We start from the raw sequence: 15,260 nt of genomic DNA, 5'->3' as shown, positions 1-15,260 counted from the left end.
TCATACTTCCATTCAAGAATCCAACTCCAAATCACCATCGAACCATAATAAGTAAGGATAAACATTATTACAGCAATACAAAAGAACTACGTAAAGCATAAAAAAAAGTAGAAAGGTGAAAACTGTCAAAAGACTTAGGGATCAATAGCTATTTGCACTTATTGACAATTACCAACGAAAATTGATCTGCTTTCTTTTAAAATATTTACAGCACATCAATTTTCAAATGAACAAAAGAGTCACAAACAAGATCCAGGATGAAAGGATGAGAAGAAGCATGAAATTATCCATCTGGGAAGATTAAAGCGTGTGTCATTTACTCAAGAGACTTATTAGAAGCTATTCAATTGTGTCATTAGTTCAATTATTGAAAAAAAGTATATATATTTTATGGATATGCCACACAACAAGTATGTGGATGAATGTCGATGATTATGATGGATCGATGGACATTTAACACATACACAAAAAATATTGGATGTGCTTTTTCAAGGTGAAAAGATGATGATGAAGTGTGTGGGATTTCATATATTTTTGTGGATAAGTCGACGTGCTCCATATCATTTATGCTGCATGTGACACGTGTTTAAAGTGATGAATTCCGTTCTTGATGATCGATTGTGCATGACTGAGACCACCTTTATTGCCCTGGAATTTGGAGAAATATTTTGACATTCATTCTAAGGATGAAGAGCTAATTCCTGATAATCATGCTTTATAATGCAAGATTCTTTGAAACCTGAATCCACAAAAAATATATAAAGGAACATCATCGATGACAAAAATACCAAATGACACAAAATTTCAATTAAATTTTTTGCTCCACTTAATCGTTGAAATGCCCACAGCACACGTTACACAGCATCTGTGTCATCCATGCCGTATATATCTTGTACACACATTATTCCTTATATTCCATCGTCTCATGTCTGACGACAGCTATGGAAAAAAAATGAATTTTGCTCATGTTACATTAGCAAAACTGCTCATTGAAATGAATAATCTGTTTCTTAAAGGTAAGTCGCTTAACTTGTGCCTTGTTATCTCCTCTGTTATAAGACGTTATACATTTTATCGACGCGCAATGAAAAAAAATAAAAAAATATAAGATTGAGTAAGTGAGAGAGAGAAATGTTTTTATAGGAATGCTATAAGCCATCGCCTTTTAAATGAGAATCAGTAACAGATGAGAAGTAAAAAAAAATATAATTTTGCATAAATTTACAACTCGCATTGCCTTCTTAAACCATTTTCCATTCAGTTCTTCTTGTTGTTGGATTTTGGAGCTGGATTTTTTAGAAGAGTTGGTATAGAAGTGCATGATTTGATGTCTAGGCTAGATCTTATGGCTTACTAAGTGTGTCTATACAGGATCAAGAACTTTTGGAGCAGGATATCTAGAACAATTGATATAGAATGGCATGGTTTGTTGTCTAGGCTAGATCTTATACTGTATTTAGTGTGTTCTAACAGCACCAATAACAACAAATGATAGGCGACGTCTTGGCATTGTTATATAGCCCTCCGGACGACCCTCCGTACTCTACCGTCTTAGATAGAGAAACACAGTGCTAGGCTCGTCTTTCTTTCTTACTTCGCTGGCCGTACAGATCAAATGTGATCCATGGCTTCCTTCGGTCGACTCCTGAAGCTGGCTCTATCGCTGGCTACCGCTTGCCAATTACTAATTCCAAGTGTGACACTATTCTATTGACAGCTACTTTCAAGTTTTTTGGCCTACCGCCCGATCTCTTGGGCTCGTCTTGATCATAGTGACATGAGATACACATTTGAGATATTAAGGCACGAATAGTAATTTTACGGAATTCTATCAAATTGAAGAATTTTTTCTTCCAAAAAGAAGGTTTGAAATTGAGTAAAGGTTTCATAGGTTACATTCTCTTCAGATTAGAGCAAATTAGTGCATCACATATTGGTCATAAGCCTAGACTCAAAACCAACATGTCATGTGATTCATAGCATTTCCTAAATTTTTTGAAGCATACAAGTGTGCCGCTGCACATTACAGATTATTCACCACTGTGATGAGTGAAACATGGATTTAATGACTACGGGACTAAACATGAGAATTAATTTGTGAACCAGAGTTGCGAAAACAAGTGCCTGTGACAAGCACAAGCAACAGATCTGTCACAGTTTTTACTTGTGACCGACAATGCCTTTTTAAATGCAACGTTGATATAGGTTGCAACTCCGGTATGAACGACAAAAAAAAACTAAATGTTCAGCCCAATAAACATAAATTAAATCGTGTTTAAGGATTCGAACCTTTGACTAGGTAACGATTTAATTCATTTCTTTACTTCTTCTCAATTCTTTTAGTTCTAAACTTGCAAAACGTCAATACTAAATGCGTTCCTAAAACAAATCCTCCTTTGTATTCCTCACAACTTCCCGTAATTTTTTTACTTTTCGTTAAATACGCGAAAGAAAAAGGAATGGAGATAGGAGGATGACCAATACAATATTTATTTATATTTTCGTAAGAAGTAAGAATCATCAATGCTTGTAATTTGATATTCCTGTTTCAGTATCATGTTCATATTGATGAAAATGATATTCACTTAATGAAATGATATATAATAATATTTTTCTGTCTTAAATTATTGGAAGAAATAAAGGAGAAGTTGCATGTTCTTGTGCTTGTTTCGGTATATTCATTGTAAATGTGCGATCATTGCGCGCGGATATATTCAAATATAATCAAAATACATATATTCAATCCATAACATCGAATAAACAGTCTCACAATTTTCTCATGCTTCATTGAACTTGTGAATTGGAATGTCGACTGACGAAGCGGAATGGAAGTGTAAAAGAGGAGAATGAGGTACGAAAAAAAGACGTACTTAAGAGTAATTAAATACTTTAATTACCTGTCTCATTTCTGAGACTCATTGCAAGCCATAGATTATATATTTTTCTCACAAAAATTAAAAGCCAAAATGTAAAGCAAATGCTCGATAATCTGACTAGATTGGCACCTTAAGATATGTGGATTATGGTCAAGAAATTGTTGTGACTTGATCTAGTCTAAAGATTGTGAAATTGATGGAATTTTCAAATGGACTTTGTGGTTAATGGTGATTTGGAATGTGTGACTGGTTTATGAGATACTTGCTGGACTAGTCTGAAGTATGAGCTGAGGATTATATGTGATGTTAAGCAAGTATGTGATCTAGAGTGGGTTCGTTGGGTATAAACTAGATCATTGGCCTACTTCTAGTTATTAAAGGTGCGGATGGTGTCCTAATGGACTCTAAATTGCATGTGACTTCCAAATTGCAGCCACATGGAGCCTTGTGATGCTTGTGAGTAAATGTCCTAAGCAGCACAATGTCGTCGCGGCAACTTTACGGTAAATATGGTCAATATGTTCGGGTTTGAACCTAGTATATCCAGGATTAAACCATATTAAAGCTGAAATCATAATCTTACTAAATAATTCCAGAAAATTAGCAAAATTCCGTCATTTTTAACAAGTTCCTCTGCAAGTTCCAGACATAAAAAGTCCATACATCCCCATCCAATTCTCACGTTACTAACGCCAAAGCCTGAAACAGAGAAATAAAATAAAAAATTCCGAGACATCCCAAAAAGAGATACAAATCTCAACTCTCTAATCCTCCCAGCTCTAAAAGGCAGTATGTCGACAAGATTAAAGATAATTAAAGGAATAAAGCAACAACAAAATACTTAAAGAAATAAAAATTATCACAACATTCAAATCTTCACACCACTGATCCACTCTTTACAATAATAATGTCTGATGTGTATCTTCATCTGTTGAACTGAATGTACATCTAACATTATTCAGTAGTCATTTGTCATTTCCACGGCTCCACTTGCCATGTCTTGCTTACTTTTGGGATTTTTTCAGTGGAAAAGTAACGAAGAGACATAGAGGATGGATGGAGAGAATTGTTAAACACAACAAAATATTATGTAGATTAATATTAATATCCAAAAAAAAAAAAATAAGCAGCACATCTTCAGCATTCTTCGTCTTCAATGTTAAGTGGATTTTTTTTTTTCTCGAACTTGTCTTGTTTTCTTTTCGACAATATTAAACTACAATGATTGATGATCATCGTATTTATCATTAATTATTGAAGTAAACCAATAAAATGAGAGAAATAAAAAAAAAATAAGCAAGTAAGAAAGGCAATGTTGAGTGGTGGATAGAGCGCATAATTTGGATGCTGATTGTTTTGAGTTGTGGATTGATTTGTGAGGTGCTCGGAAATGACGTGAGCTACTGTAAACCTGAATTCTGAGTGATTTTGTATGGGTCCGTTCACTTATTATGCTCAGGAATGGAGTTTGGGGTGGAGGGGTCGTGACTCACGACTCTTGAGTGCATTAACCTAAACTACTAAAAAGGAGAAAACTGGAACGGAATGCTATTGACCCATTCGACCACATGAAGAGCTCTACAAGCCACCATTCTGCCTTTAAACCAAATCTCATCTCAAACTGTTATGCCTAAACTGACCATCTCAATCACCATCCACTACAAAACTGTGCAGCTAATAATAAAAATATCCGAAAAACACACCGATTGATGTGTGGATATTTGAGTCTTTAGCAAATTGTAAATGTTTAATAAATTATTGATTTATTTCACTCCTTATTTATTAGATGCTTATGTTCATTTATCTCGTTTAATGTTCTTTTGTAACTTTATAGAATCACTCTGGGAACTCTATTGATTGTTGTGTTCTTTTTATGACTAGGACTTGTGATGTAGTGATGGGAAAAGAATTTTTATGATTAGGTGTTAAATGAGATGGTTGTGTTTGGTTGATTGAGGAATGATGGAGATAGGGAAATGGTTATGGTAATTAAAGTTAGGAGCAGGCACTAACTTTGTGGTTTAGACAATTATGACCTTTGTTGGAACAACGTTGGACAACAATATGAAATTTTGTGTGTCGTTACTTGATATTGTGTTGCGCAACAATAGTGTGTCTCCACAGCAATATGTCATCATATGACATTGTATTTCGCAACAGTAGTGTGACGCTTCCTGATATTTTGTTCGCCCACAGTAGTGTGTCGCCATCTGATTACGTGTTGCGTTACAGCAGTGTGTCGCTACTTTTTATTGTGTTTTACAACAGCAGAGTGTCACCACCTGATATTGTCTTGCACTACAGAAGTTTGTAGTCACCCCATTTTGTGTTGCACCACAATAGTGTGTCATCACCTGATATTGTGTTACGCAGCATTAGTGTGTCGCCACCTGATATTTTGATGCGTAACTGTTGCGTGTCGCCACCTGATATTTTGATGCGCAACTGTTGTGTATCACCACCTAATATTGTGTTGCTCTACAGTAGTGAGTCGTTAATTGATATTGTAATGCGGTATAGTGAGCATAGTGCCCTCAAAGATTCCTCGATTACTACGCTGCTGACCTAAACATTCCCAATGTCACATGACTACACAACAAGCCCTTCAATTACTGCGAAGAAAAATCATCTCATTGTTGTACTAATATTAGCTGCTAACTCACCTTTCAACTGCTTAAATACCTTCAAATATTCAATTTCAAGCGTAAAAAAACAGCCGAGAAGTGAAAAATCATAATTCATTGTGTATTCATTCCAGTCTACACAATCGAAAAGAGTACAAAAATAAAATTTCAACAAGCTACATACTGTAATGAATATGAGCGTTATTTTTGCGGTTTACGAAGGACAGGTCTGGAAGCACATAAGCAACAGTAAGAAGTAATTTAATGTTTCATTACAAATGTCTAATCAGATCAAAAAAAATGTTTTATAATTTTTATTATTTCATAACTCATTCTACTTAAAAATTATGTGCTTTAACAAATTACTTATCTTGTATAAATCATTTTAAATATATTTATAATATAAATGAGAGGAGGAGGAAAAGAGAGAGAAATAAACAAGGAAGAAAATTATCGCATTTGTTGAGATTAGTAGCGAATTTTTTGCAATTCATTGATATGTTACTAAATTCTTCATTTTAGAGTCAATTCTTAAATTTTGACATTTTTACAAGTAAGAAAGTCACATTTAAAATAGTGTCTAAGGCGCATTTTCACTAAATTCTCATTTTAAAATTAAATTTTCGATTCTTCAGCCCAAAATGATCAAATATATCCACAGAAAAATCAGCACATCACAACAAAGTAAAGGTTTGCATGCAGAAAAAGCACAAAACCTCTTCTATGCTGCGTGTGTGCAGAAATAAAATAATAAACTAAAGGGTAAAGAAGAGATTGCTAACTAAAGATTAATATGTCATAAAATGTCCGATATGCATCTACACGAAAAAAATATATAATACTGCACATTTTTTCATGCTCTCCATAAGTCATCACATTATTAACATTTGCGCACATTCAATTTATCTACATGATGATGATTTCTTCTTTACTGCTTTCTTTTCAGTTTCAGTTCCTATCTAACTGCATAAATATTATTTTCAATCTGTTTTTGTATTCATTTCATTCCTAATAAATGCATGCTGAATGCTCTGAATGCTTTGCATCCGATTAGTGCATGATGAAAAATGTTGTCCATATGGTAGGGTTGGGGACTGTTTAGATGGGATTGAGGGACGTACGCTTGACAGTAATATTGCCAAGTGACTGCCATGTGGCTGTCAAGTGTCTAACCAGTGACTGTCAATTGGTTGCCAAATGACTATCAAGTGGCTGACGATTGTCTGCCAAATGGACTGTCAACTTGATGTCAATTGTCTGCCAAATTACTACCAATTGTCTTCCAAATGACTGTCAAGTAGCTGTCAATCATTTGCCAAGTGGCTGCCAATTGTCTTCAAAATGACTCCTAAGTGGGTGTCAAGTGACTGCTAAATAGCTGTCAAACTGCGAATAAGAGGACGGAACCGATCAGTACATTTTCAAGTTAATTTATGGACGGGAGACAAATTGACTCTTATTAAGAAAGACTTGGATAAGCACAGAATTACGGATTCCCATTCCACATCTGGGGTATCCAACATACAACCAGATCACACCCTAGAAACCTAAATTCTTGCCTATATCCTACTCAATTCCCATTTAAGACTCTAAATTGCAAATAATCTCACTAATATCTCAACCATAAAAAACTCATATTTATCCTCATTATTAAGTCTATATAGCTTCTTCTTTTCTCTCTATACTTAATTCATTTCAATTCTCCTTGTTCATTTATGTACCACAAAAAAGTCTCATCAATGTTTTTCTTTTTCTTTCTCTTGTTATCTTAATACATATAAAAATAAGAACATTATTATAATTATTTGTATATTTTTTTCCTGTGTATAATGTTGAGCACATCATAATCATGTTGTGTATGTTCCTTGCGTGAGATTTTGTCAGAATTATTTTGGGGTATTTTTTTGTAATTAAATGGTCGATTGGGTGTCCAGACAGCTTACAAAGGTATTTAGTAGTCATATGTCTTCAGCATGGCCGCTACATTGGGGTACGAGGGCGACTTTGAGTTTTGAACATTGACACACTATAGTACCAAGTTCGAAACCCAGGATATTATTGAATTTAGACCAATATTTCGAACCTTAATGCTTATGTCATTCAATAGTCTGCAGATACCCAAATACACCCTAGCTCAAACCAAGCACCCTAAGCTAGTGGTGGGCAACATGAGTGCCAAGGCACACTACTGCCACAGGCAACCATTATCAAGCATAAACCCCAACAAATTCTGACAAAATCCCCCAAAAGGTAATCAATAAAGATCCACACAACAGCAACAACTCAATAAAGTCGGAATTATAAAGAGATACAAAAAAATGCCTTGTATAAGGAATAAAAAAAAAAATAATAGAATGCACAACTAATTCTCTCATTCAACAGCTGCTATTAAATCAATATTAAATTTATTATTGTTATTATTATTTGATGAGTTAACTGCAGTCGATGATGACGTTGCAGATGATCCAGTTAATGATGATAACGATCTTGGTGATTTGTTACTATTTGTCGAACTATTACTAATGTTATTATTATTATTACTACTACTATTACCACCTAGATTATGTGTTAAGCTGTGCCGTCTTAAATCGCAATTGCGTCGAAATACTTTACCGCAACTGCAATGATACGGCTTAATGTCGGTGTGAGTGAGCAAATGTGTTTTAAGATTAGAACGTTGATTGAAGCTACGATTGCAGACGGGACATTTGTGTGGTGATTCCTCCATGTGAAGAATTTTGTGTACGGCTAATGTTCGTGATTGGCAGAATCCTTTTCCGCAATCACTGGATGTATGAGAAGAAAAGAGAAAAATTGAGGGAAAATTAGTAAAAATTCTGTGATTTTTTTAAGCAACAAAACTTGTTGTTTTGTTGTTGCAGATCTAGAAGTCGACTCCAATTTCATATGTAATTGGATCAACATGAGTCAACATTTCCATATAAAATCCGAGTCGACTTCGAGGCCTGGTACGAAATTTGGTATGGGAAAGTCAACTTTACTTCATTTAAACCCGATTGACACGCATTTGAAATGTTGCCACTACGTCGACGAGGTGGCAGCAGAATACTTGGAACCAAGTAACAGCCACTTGACGGAAACAGCAAAATTTGTCAATTTTCTCTCATAATTTGCTCAAAATTTGCTATATAATAGACAAATTTAGTTGTTTTCGACAAGTGGCTGTCACTTGGTTCTAAGCATACTACTCGCCTCATTGCCATGGTGCCAACATGGCAATATATGTCAATCGGGACAAGATAAGTCGACTTCTAGCTCTGCTAAAAGCAAATTACAATCAACTTTCAACAGTTAGGTTTTGGGGACAAAGAGATGCAATTTATGTTAAATTCTCTAATAGACAATGAGCATATTCACATACAACATGATGTCATTACGATATCATGTGACAATGGTCATTGTCTATTAGTAGAAGTGCTGAAGGTTCAGAATGATTCTATTAAAATTGAATAATTGCCTTTTATAAAATCAAAATTGAATGAGTCGGTAGTAATTGTTTAAATTTCTCAAGCTTACAAGGGTTCGATTCTCAAATTATTTATCAAGATATTAAAGATGTTATTCGAAAATTCTATTCTTTTTTGCAAAATGTTTCAAAATTCTTCAATTCAATTCAAATTTTAAGAACCTTGAATTCCTTATCAGGAATACAACATGCTCTCAAAAGCAGAGTAAGCTGAGAGCATGCCCGATCATTCCTCAATAACCCTAAACCTCCAGCATTTTCCACACAAGTCTAAAATCTAATTAATCACGCCAATAATTACCTGCACTTAAATGGTTTCTCTTTGGAATGAATATATCTGTAAATTAAAATAATACTGAATACAAAAAATTGTATATGCAAAATACAAATATCTAACAAAATGACAATAATCCTCTCATAAAATTAGGGCGAATCAATAAAATATCCAACTGGGATTGAATGTAAAGAATTAATGTAAAGAATTTTAAATGCTCATCATGCCTCCCATTCTTATACTATACACAATATTGTTCACACGTGTTTTATATTCTGTAAATTCAATATTATTATTCATGTGCTTGAGCATATAGCGCATTCTCATCTCTTCACCCATTCTTTATGAATTCTCATTCCTTTCCCTTGTTTGATGAGAAATAACATGAAATTTTGTATGTATATAAATGTATGGATGGAAGGCGCGCGCGATACATAATGAGAAGGTAGAAAATGATGAGAGAAGAAGAACCTCTTATTTTTTCCACAGCGGACAGTACCATAAGTCATTCGTTAAGGCACACAATAAATTTACGTAACAGTTATGCCTCAGCCTTTTGTTAACAATGCGAAATAACATTTTGTGTGTGCTCTTATGAACTCTTTTTTTGTAGCTGGATTTGGGAATGAGATTGTTGGCAGTTTGGGGTGGTTAGGTACTCTGGGTTCAATTCCTTGTGATTCTTAACTGTGACCCAAATGTCATTCTAGCACCAAAGAATGTCAAGCAACCCCAAATCCCCAACAAAACACGCTCCATACCCCAAACTACCCAACTACCTTCCATACTCGCAATTCTTTTAACATTTTGTGTTAAAGTAAATTCTTCTCTTCCTTCTTTCTGCGGTAGAGGAAGAAGAATCATCTGACGGTGATGTGGCAGAATGAAAAAGACTGTTTATAAAAGCTTACACAACAAGTAAATGTGTGTATCTATATAAATAATATTGAATTATAATTAATGAGATTAATTTTATGTACTTAGGATAATGATTAATGAGAATGACTGGCTTTATTAGCTTCAGATTGAGGCTTATCCCTTTGAAGTGGTCAATTTTAATGAAAATGTCAACATAATTAATGAACATTTAAGTAATTTTTATGATAATCATGTAATTTATTCGACTTTATGTGTGGCTATTGAAATCTGAGTTGTGGACGGGAAGGTAATTCTGAGAGTTTTTGGTAGATGAAGACAAGATGAAGATCATCAGTTGACGTTTTATAGTGCTTAACTTAATTTTTAATGAGTTTTTTGTATTTAAAGCAATTTGTAAATGAATTTCAATGGTTTAATGGAAGTTCCTTAGTTTTTATGAAATTTTGAGTTGACTGGACATAGCCAGGCACTTTTCTCTACCTCCAGACATCCCTAAGTCCACATGATTCCTCAACAAACTCAAAAAACCAAAGCTATTCCCCAATCTAACAACTCTTCCAATAAATTACTGATTCTATGGCTTCTATCGCCGATCACTTGACTCTCTTGATCACTTTACTATCCAAAAAAATCCAATCCAAAACTCATCTGCATGCCAAAAAACCTGTTTACGTTATCACAGAAATTATGCAAAAATTCATTCAAATTCCCAAGTAAATTTATGACCTAAGCCATGAACCCAGGTGTTGAATGGAACAAACGGAAAAAAATATTTAAATTCTGAGTTATTAGTTCAATCTTCTTTACATGCTGAATAAAAAGGCATGAGTCACGCATTCAGCACTCAATATTGTACATGCTTATTGCTTAACGTTCTTTGATCTTTACTTTTTAATCTTATCAATACTTTTTGATTCATTAAATGTTTGTGGAGTTTATGGAGTATATAGAGTGGTTGTCAGGGGTGTGTCAAGGTGTGTTGAGGGGATGGGGTATTTTGGAGGGGCTTTTGGGTTTTTTTTTGAAAATATTCATATTTTAGAATGATTTCTTTAGAAAAGCTATTGTCTATGGACAAATCGACACAGATTGTCTATGGACAAGTCGACTCGGATTGTCTATGGACAAGTCGACTCGGATTGTCTATGGACAAGTCGACTCGGATTGTCTATGGACAAGTCGACTCGGATTGTCTATGGACAAGTTTAATAGAATCGATTTCATGCTCTGCCTGATTGTAGTGACAACATCAATTGACATGTCTGTTTGTCTACATTTTTGTAAATTAAGGAAGTTCTCCATACATTCATGAATGCCATTCATTTTATAGCGGATGTTGCTACGCTTATAATCATTACTAAGTTGCTGGATACTGAATTTCAAGCAACAATCGTCAGAATTGACAATAAATCAGCAAAATCAAGATTAAAGATTGCTCTTTATTCCTACACAGTCGTCAATACTCGAGATACTTAATACATTGTAAAAAATTTACTTGATACTCAATTCTTGACCAAAGTAGAACATTCTCCGATTAGTCGACATCATGTCTAGTTATAAACTTGACATTTTATTGAAAGTAGCCCAAATTTTCAGATTATAGCAACTTGACTAATCGGCTTTTCTACTTGAGTAACACTTGAATTTCTCTGTAAAAATTCACACAATTCTTAATACTCAAGTGCTGCATAAGTCGAGTATCAATCCCTAATTCATCGACAAAAACCCATAAGATTCCATAAAAAAAAAAATAAAGTAATTTTCCACTCAAACCACAAATATATCCCCTCAAGACACACAATAAACCTGTTTGAATCTAATCCATACCCACATATACAACATATGCATGTCTACTCATAAGCTGACCCTCAAAAATGACCTCATCATATTGCTCCAAATTCCCAAATCTGTCATAATAGTCAATATTATGAATAAAACTAACAAATCATTCAATCCCAACTGACTTAGTTTCGCATTTAGAGACTTAAAAGAGGAGAAGCATGAGAAAGAAAAGAAACCACGCCATTGGCAATGGAAGTTGATATTACCGACCGGTGATCTCTGTAAATAAATGAGAAGAAAAGAATCATTAAATTTCAATTAAAAAAGAAGTAGAGTTAAAGTAAGGTTTAGAAAAAAGTCTCACCTAAGATGATCAGCACGTCTAAATGCCTTTCCACAAATATCGCAGGAATAAGGACGCTCATCAGTATGCGTTCGCTCATGTATCAATAAATTGTAAGACTTTGTAAATTGTCGATTGCAAAATTTGCATATAAATTGCTTTTTTGGTCTTTGTGTGGCACCAGTACCAACAACGACATTCGATGACGTATTGCATTGTATTTTTGATGATGCGTCTGACATTAAGACACCTGTTGTTGACGTTGACGATGAACATGATGATGATGCCTTCTTTAATAACATTTCGGTTGTCTTCTTATTCATTAATTCTTGATTGAATTTTTGTCGGAACGATGAGCTCATCAATAAGCTTGGCAAGTTGTTATCTAATGAAAAATCATCCGACGGTAAATTTGCCTCAACCGCCAAGTCATCATCATTCTCATCATCGTCTGGGGTCATCATCATTGGCATTTCTTCATCATCATCATCAACCAAGTCACTTGTCTTGATTGTTGACAATTCATTTAACGTTGATTGATTATTAGCTGATGCTGCAGCAGCAAAATGATGTAGCGATGGTAATGGACCTCCACTATTTCCCGATGTCAATCTCAATACATCCGATTTGCATGAAAGTCTTTGTAAAGTGAAATAAGATTCCAATGCTTGTAAATTCAAGGCTGTTGCTGCTGGTGAATTAATTGGCAACATTGCAGCTTGCTGTAAACTTGTTACCATTGTACTCTGAAGGGATAAGACGACAGCTGCAGCTGCTGCCATCTCCTCTGCACGATTATTTTGTGATGTCGTTTCACAATCATTACTATCACCTGATTCCATTGAAATTTCTGATGAATTTTCTATCACACGTGGGATTTTGTTTATCACAATCATTCACAAACTTTTTTGAGTTTCGGTGGACGATGAAAGAATTTTTTTTGAGGAAGGTAGAGGAAGAGATTGATAAGGATAAATGAAAATCTTATTGGAATCTAGTCTATTGGACTCAAAATTAATCTAGTTCAAAAAAATTATTGCTCAATGCCACAAAAAAATTGATCAATTGTCTACTTCTTATTTTTATGACTTTATTCCTTTCACAGCATGTGACATAAAATTTATTTAATTTTTTTTCACACAAACAAGCAAAAAAATAATTTTTTTTTGATTGATCAACTTTCACACATCCTTTTTGTTGTGTTATATTCATCTACGTCATCAATCGATCAGTCGAGGACAAATTCACAGTTCCGAATGGACTACACTATGGATATATATTCACTCAATTTTTAATTTATGCACATGAATATTAAAATATAATAAAAAAAAAAATTTTTGTACTTCACAAGTCAAATAGACACCAACTTTTCAATTAGTTAAGAACTGAACTGAAACGAAGCGCGAACGAAGACGATAAAGTCGAGCATAAAGACGTGTAGCATTATTAGCAAAGTCTAAGAAACAACTAAAAGAGAAAAAAAATACTAAAGAATAAATAAAAAAAAATATTCGTTACTCGACTCTACTGCCCTCTTACAATACAGATAGTATTGTGTATTTGTGAATGTATTTGCTGTTCGCATGTATGGTCTTCCTCAATAAAAAAAAGCATATTGAGATATACCTGAAAGTCAGCTCTACATTCACATACACAAAACATCATGGATTATTGGTAAAAAAAAAACATGCAAAGAACATTTGTCTCTCGGAATGGAGGGAACGAACGAGACACGGTGAGAGAGGAAGACAAAGACTTGTTGTCTTACCTTATACCTTACCCATACACATGTCATATTCATCTATAACATGCTTTAAAAGATGAGATTTCTCTTTAACATTTTTTTTTTCTTTCTTACTTCTCTGTATCCACATTCTGTATTATTGAGGAACATAAAAATCACAGTTCTTTTATTGATATACATTAAAAGAAGAAATAAACATATATGGATATAAAAAAAATTATTCTTTTCTTTTTCTTACTCTCTACACTCTTTTTTTGGGCATTTTTTTTAATATTCTTACTCTTGTTTTTTGGGGACCTGTTGACTTGTTGCTGGGGGGAAACAATCGTTCCGGATGAGATGTGCTTTAAATTTTTTTTTGGTTGAAATTTTGGAGGATTATACAAATTTATATGGAACTATATCTAAGTAAGATTTGTCAAAAATTGCATTGGTTCGTCCAAATCTGCATCGATGACATGCAGCATTGAACAAACTATAAGGTTCAACTGAAAGCTTTGAACCTGCGCATCTAAAATGCAGAACAACGGTTCTTAGCTGAACCTAAGATTAGAGGCTGATGATTGATCATGCATTTAGCAATTATTGAGCTTATACTTACATATTGGAGCGATGCTCCGAATTGGAACCTAGGTTATTACAAAAGGCTTTCCATCAGACTCTATTGCTGGTCACATTACAAAGCTTCTCAATTAAAATCAAACAAACAGGTATGAATTCCCTGATTAAGCTCACATCAGTGAGAAACCATTAAGTTAGAGTTACAGAACTGTTCTGTTAGAAACTACGCAGATAAACAGTCTAAATCTCGAAGTCAGGTTCAAATTTATGATAACAGACTTACTAACTTTGTGTACCATGAAAGCATGCTCTTTGTGTGTTAGAATTAGTGTTTAAAAGGACGAGGATCTGAAGTAAAGTGAAGATTCTTATGCTAGAATGGCACACGACGTTAAAGCTACAAGAAATGCAGCATTCAGTTAGCATCGAGTGAACTTGATTTCATTACTACCACGTCTCCACGTTGACTTAGTGTCGGATTTAATCGACTGTTCCATATAATATGTATGTCCATTTTGAGCTCAAATTGAGATGTTTCATAATATTTTACAGAAGAGCTTGAACTCAAATCGACTTTAACTTGCAAAATTCGACTAAATCTGAGCTGTCCTCAAGTTTTTGCCAGCTTCAAATCATGATTTTATGACGATTATTGTCCCTAATGTCCTGTTCAGATTTGTTGAACATTAT

General features: G+C 34.2%; 1 protein-coding gene across 1 annotated transcript; it reads right to left on the bottom strand.

Annotated features, from left to right (window-relative positions):
• Nucleotides 1-5,841: 5,841 nt before the first annotated feature.
• On the bottom strand, nucleotides 5,842-14,109 carry LOC139093738 (protein sister of odd and bowel-like). The gene is made up of 4 exons (XM_070644567.1): nucleotides 12,287-14,109; nucleotides 12,193-12,201; nucleotides 9,289-9,324; nucleotides 5,842-8,286 (listed from the first exon to the last, which is right to left on the bottom strand). The coding sequence occupies exons 1-4, from the start codon at nucleotides 13,159-13,161 to the stop codon at nucleotides 7,872-7,874; spliced, it is 1,335 nt and encodes a 444-aa protein (XP_070500668.1). The 5' UTR covers nucleotides 13,162-14,109; the 3' UTR covers nucleotides 5,842-7,871.
• Nucleotides 14,110-15,260: the final 1,151 nt, after the last annotated feature.

Source organism: Chironomus tepperi, unplaced genomic scaffold (genome assembly GCF_022539635.2).
Source record: "Chironomus tepperi strain 1889 unplaced genomic scaffold, CSIRO-AGI_Ctep_v1 contig_337, whole genome shotgun sequence".
Classification (NCBI taxonomy): domain Eukaryota; kingdom Metazoa; phylum Arthropoda; class Insecta; order Diptera; family Chironomidae; genus Chironomus; species Chironomus tepperi.
The sequence above is the reverse complement of the archived record's forward strand: the minus strand, read 5'-3'. Positions and strand labels throughout refer to the sequence as shown.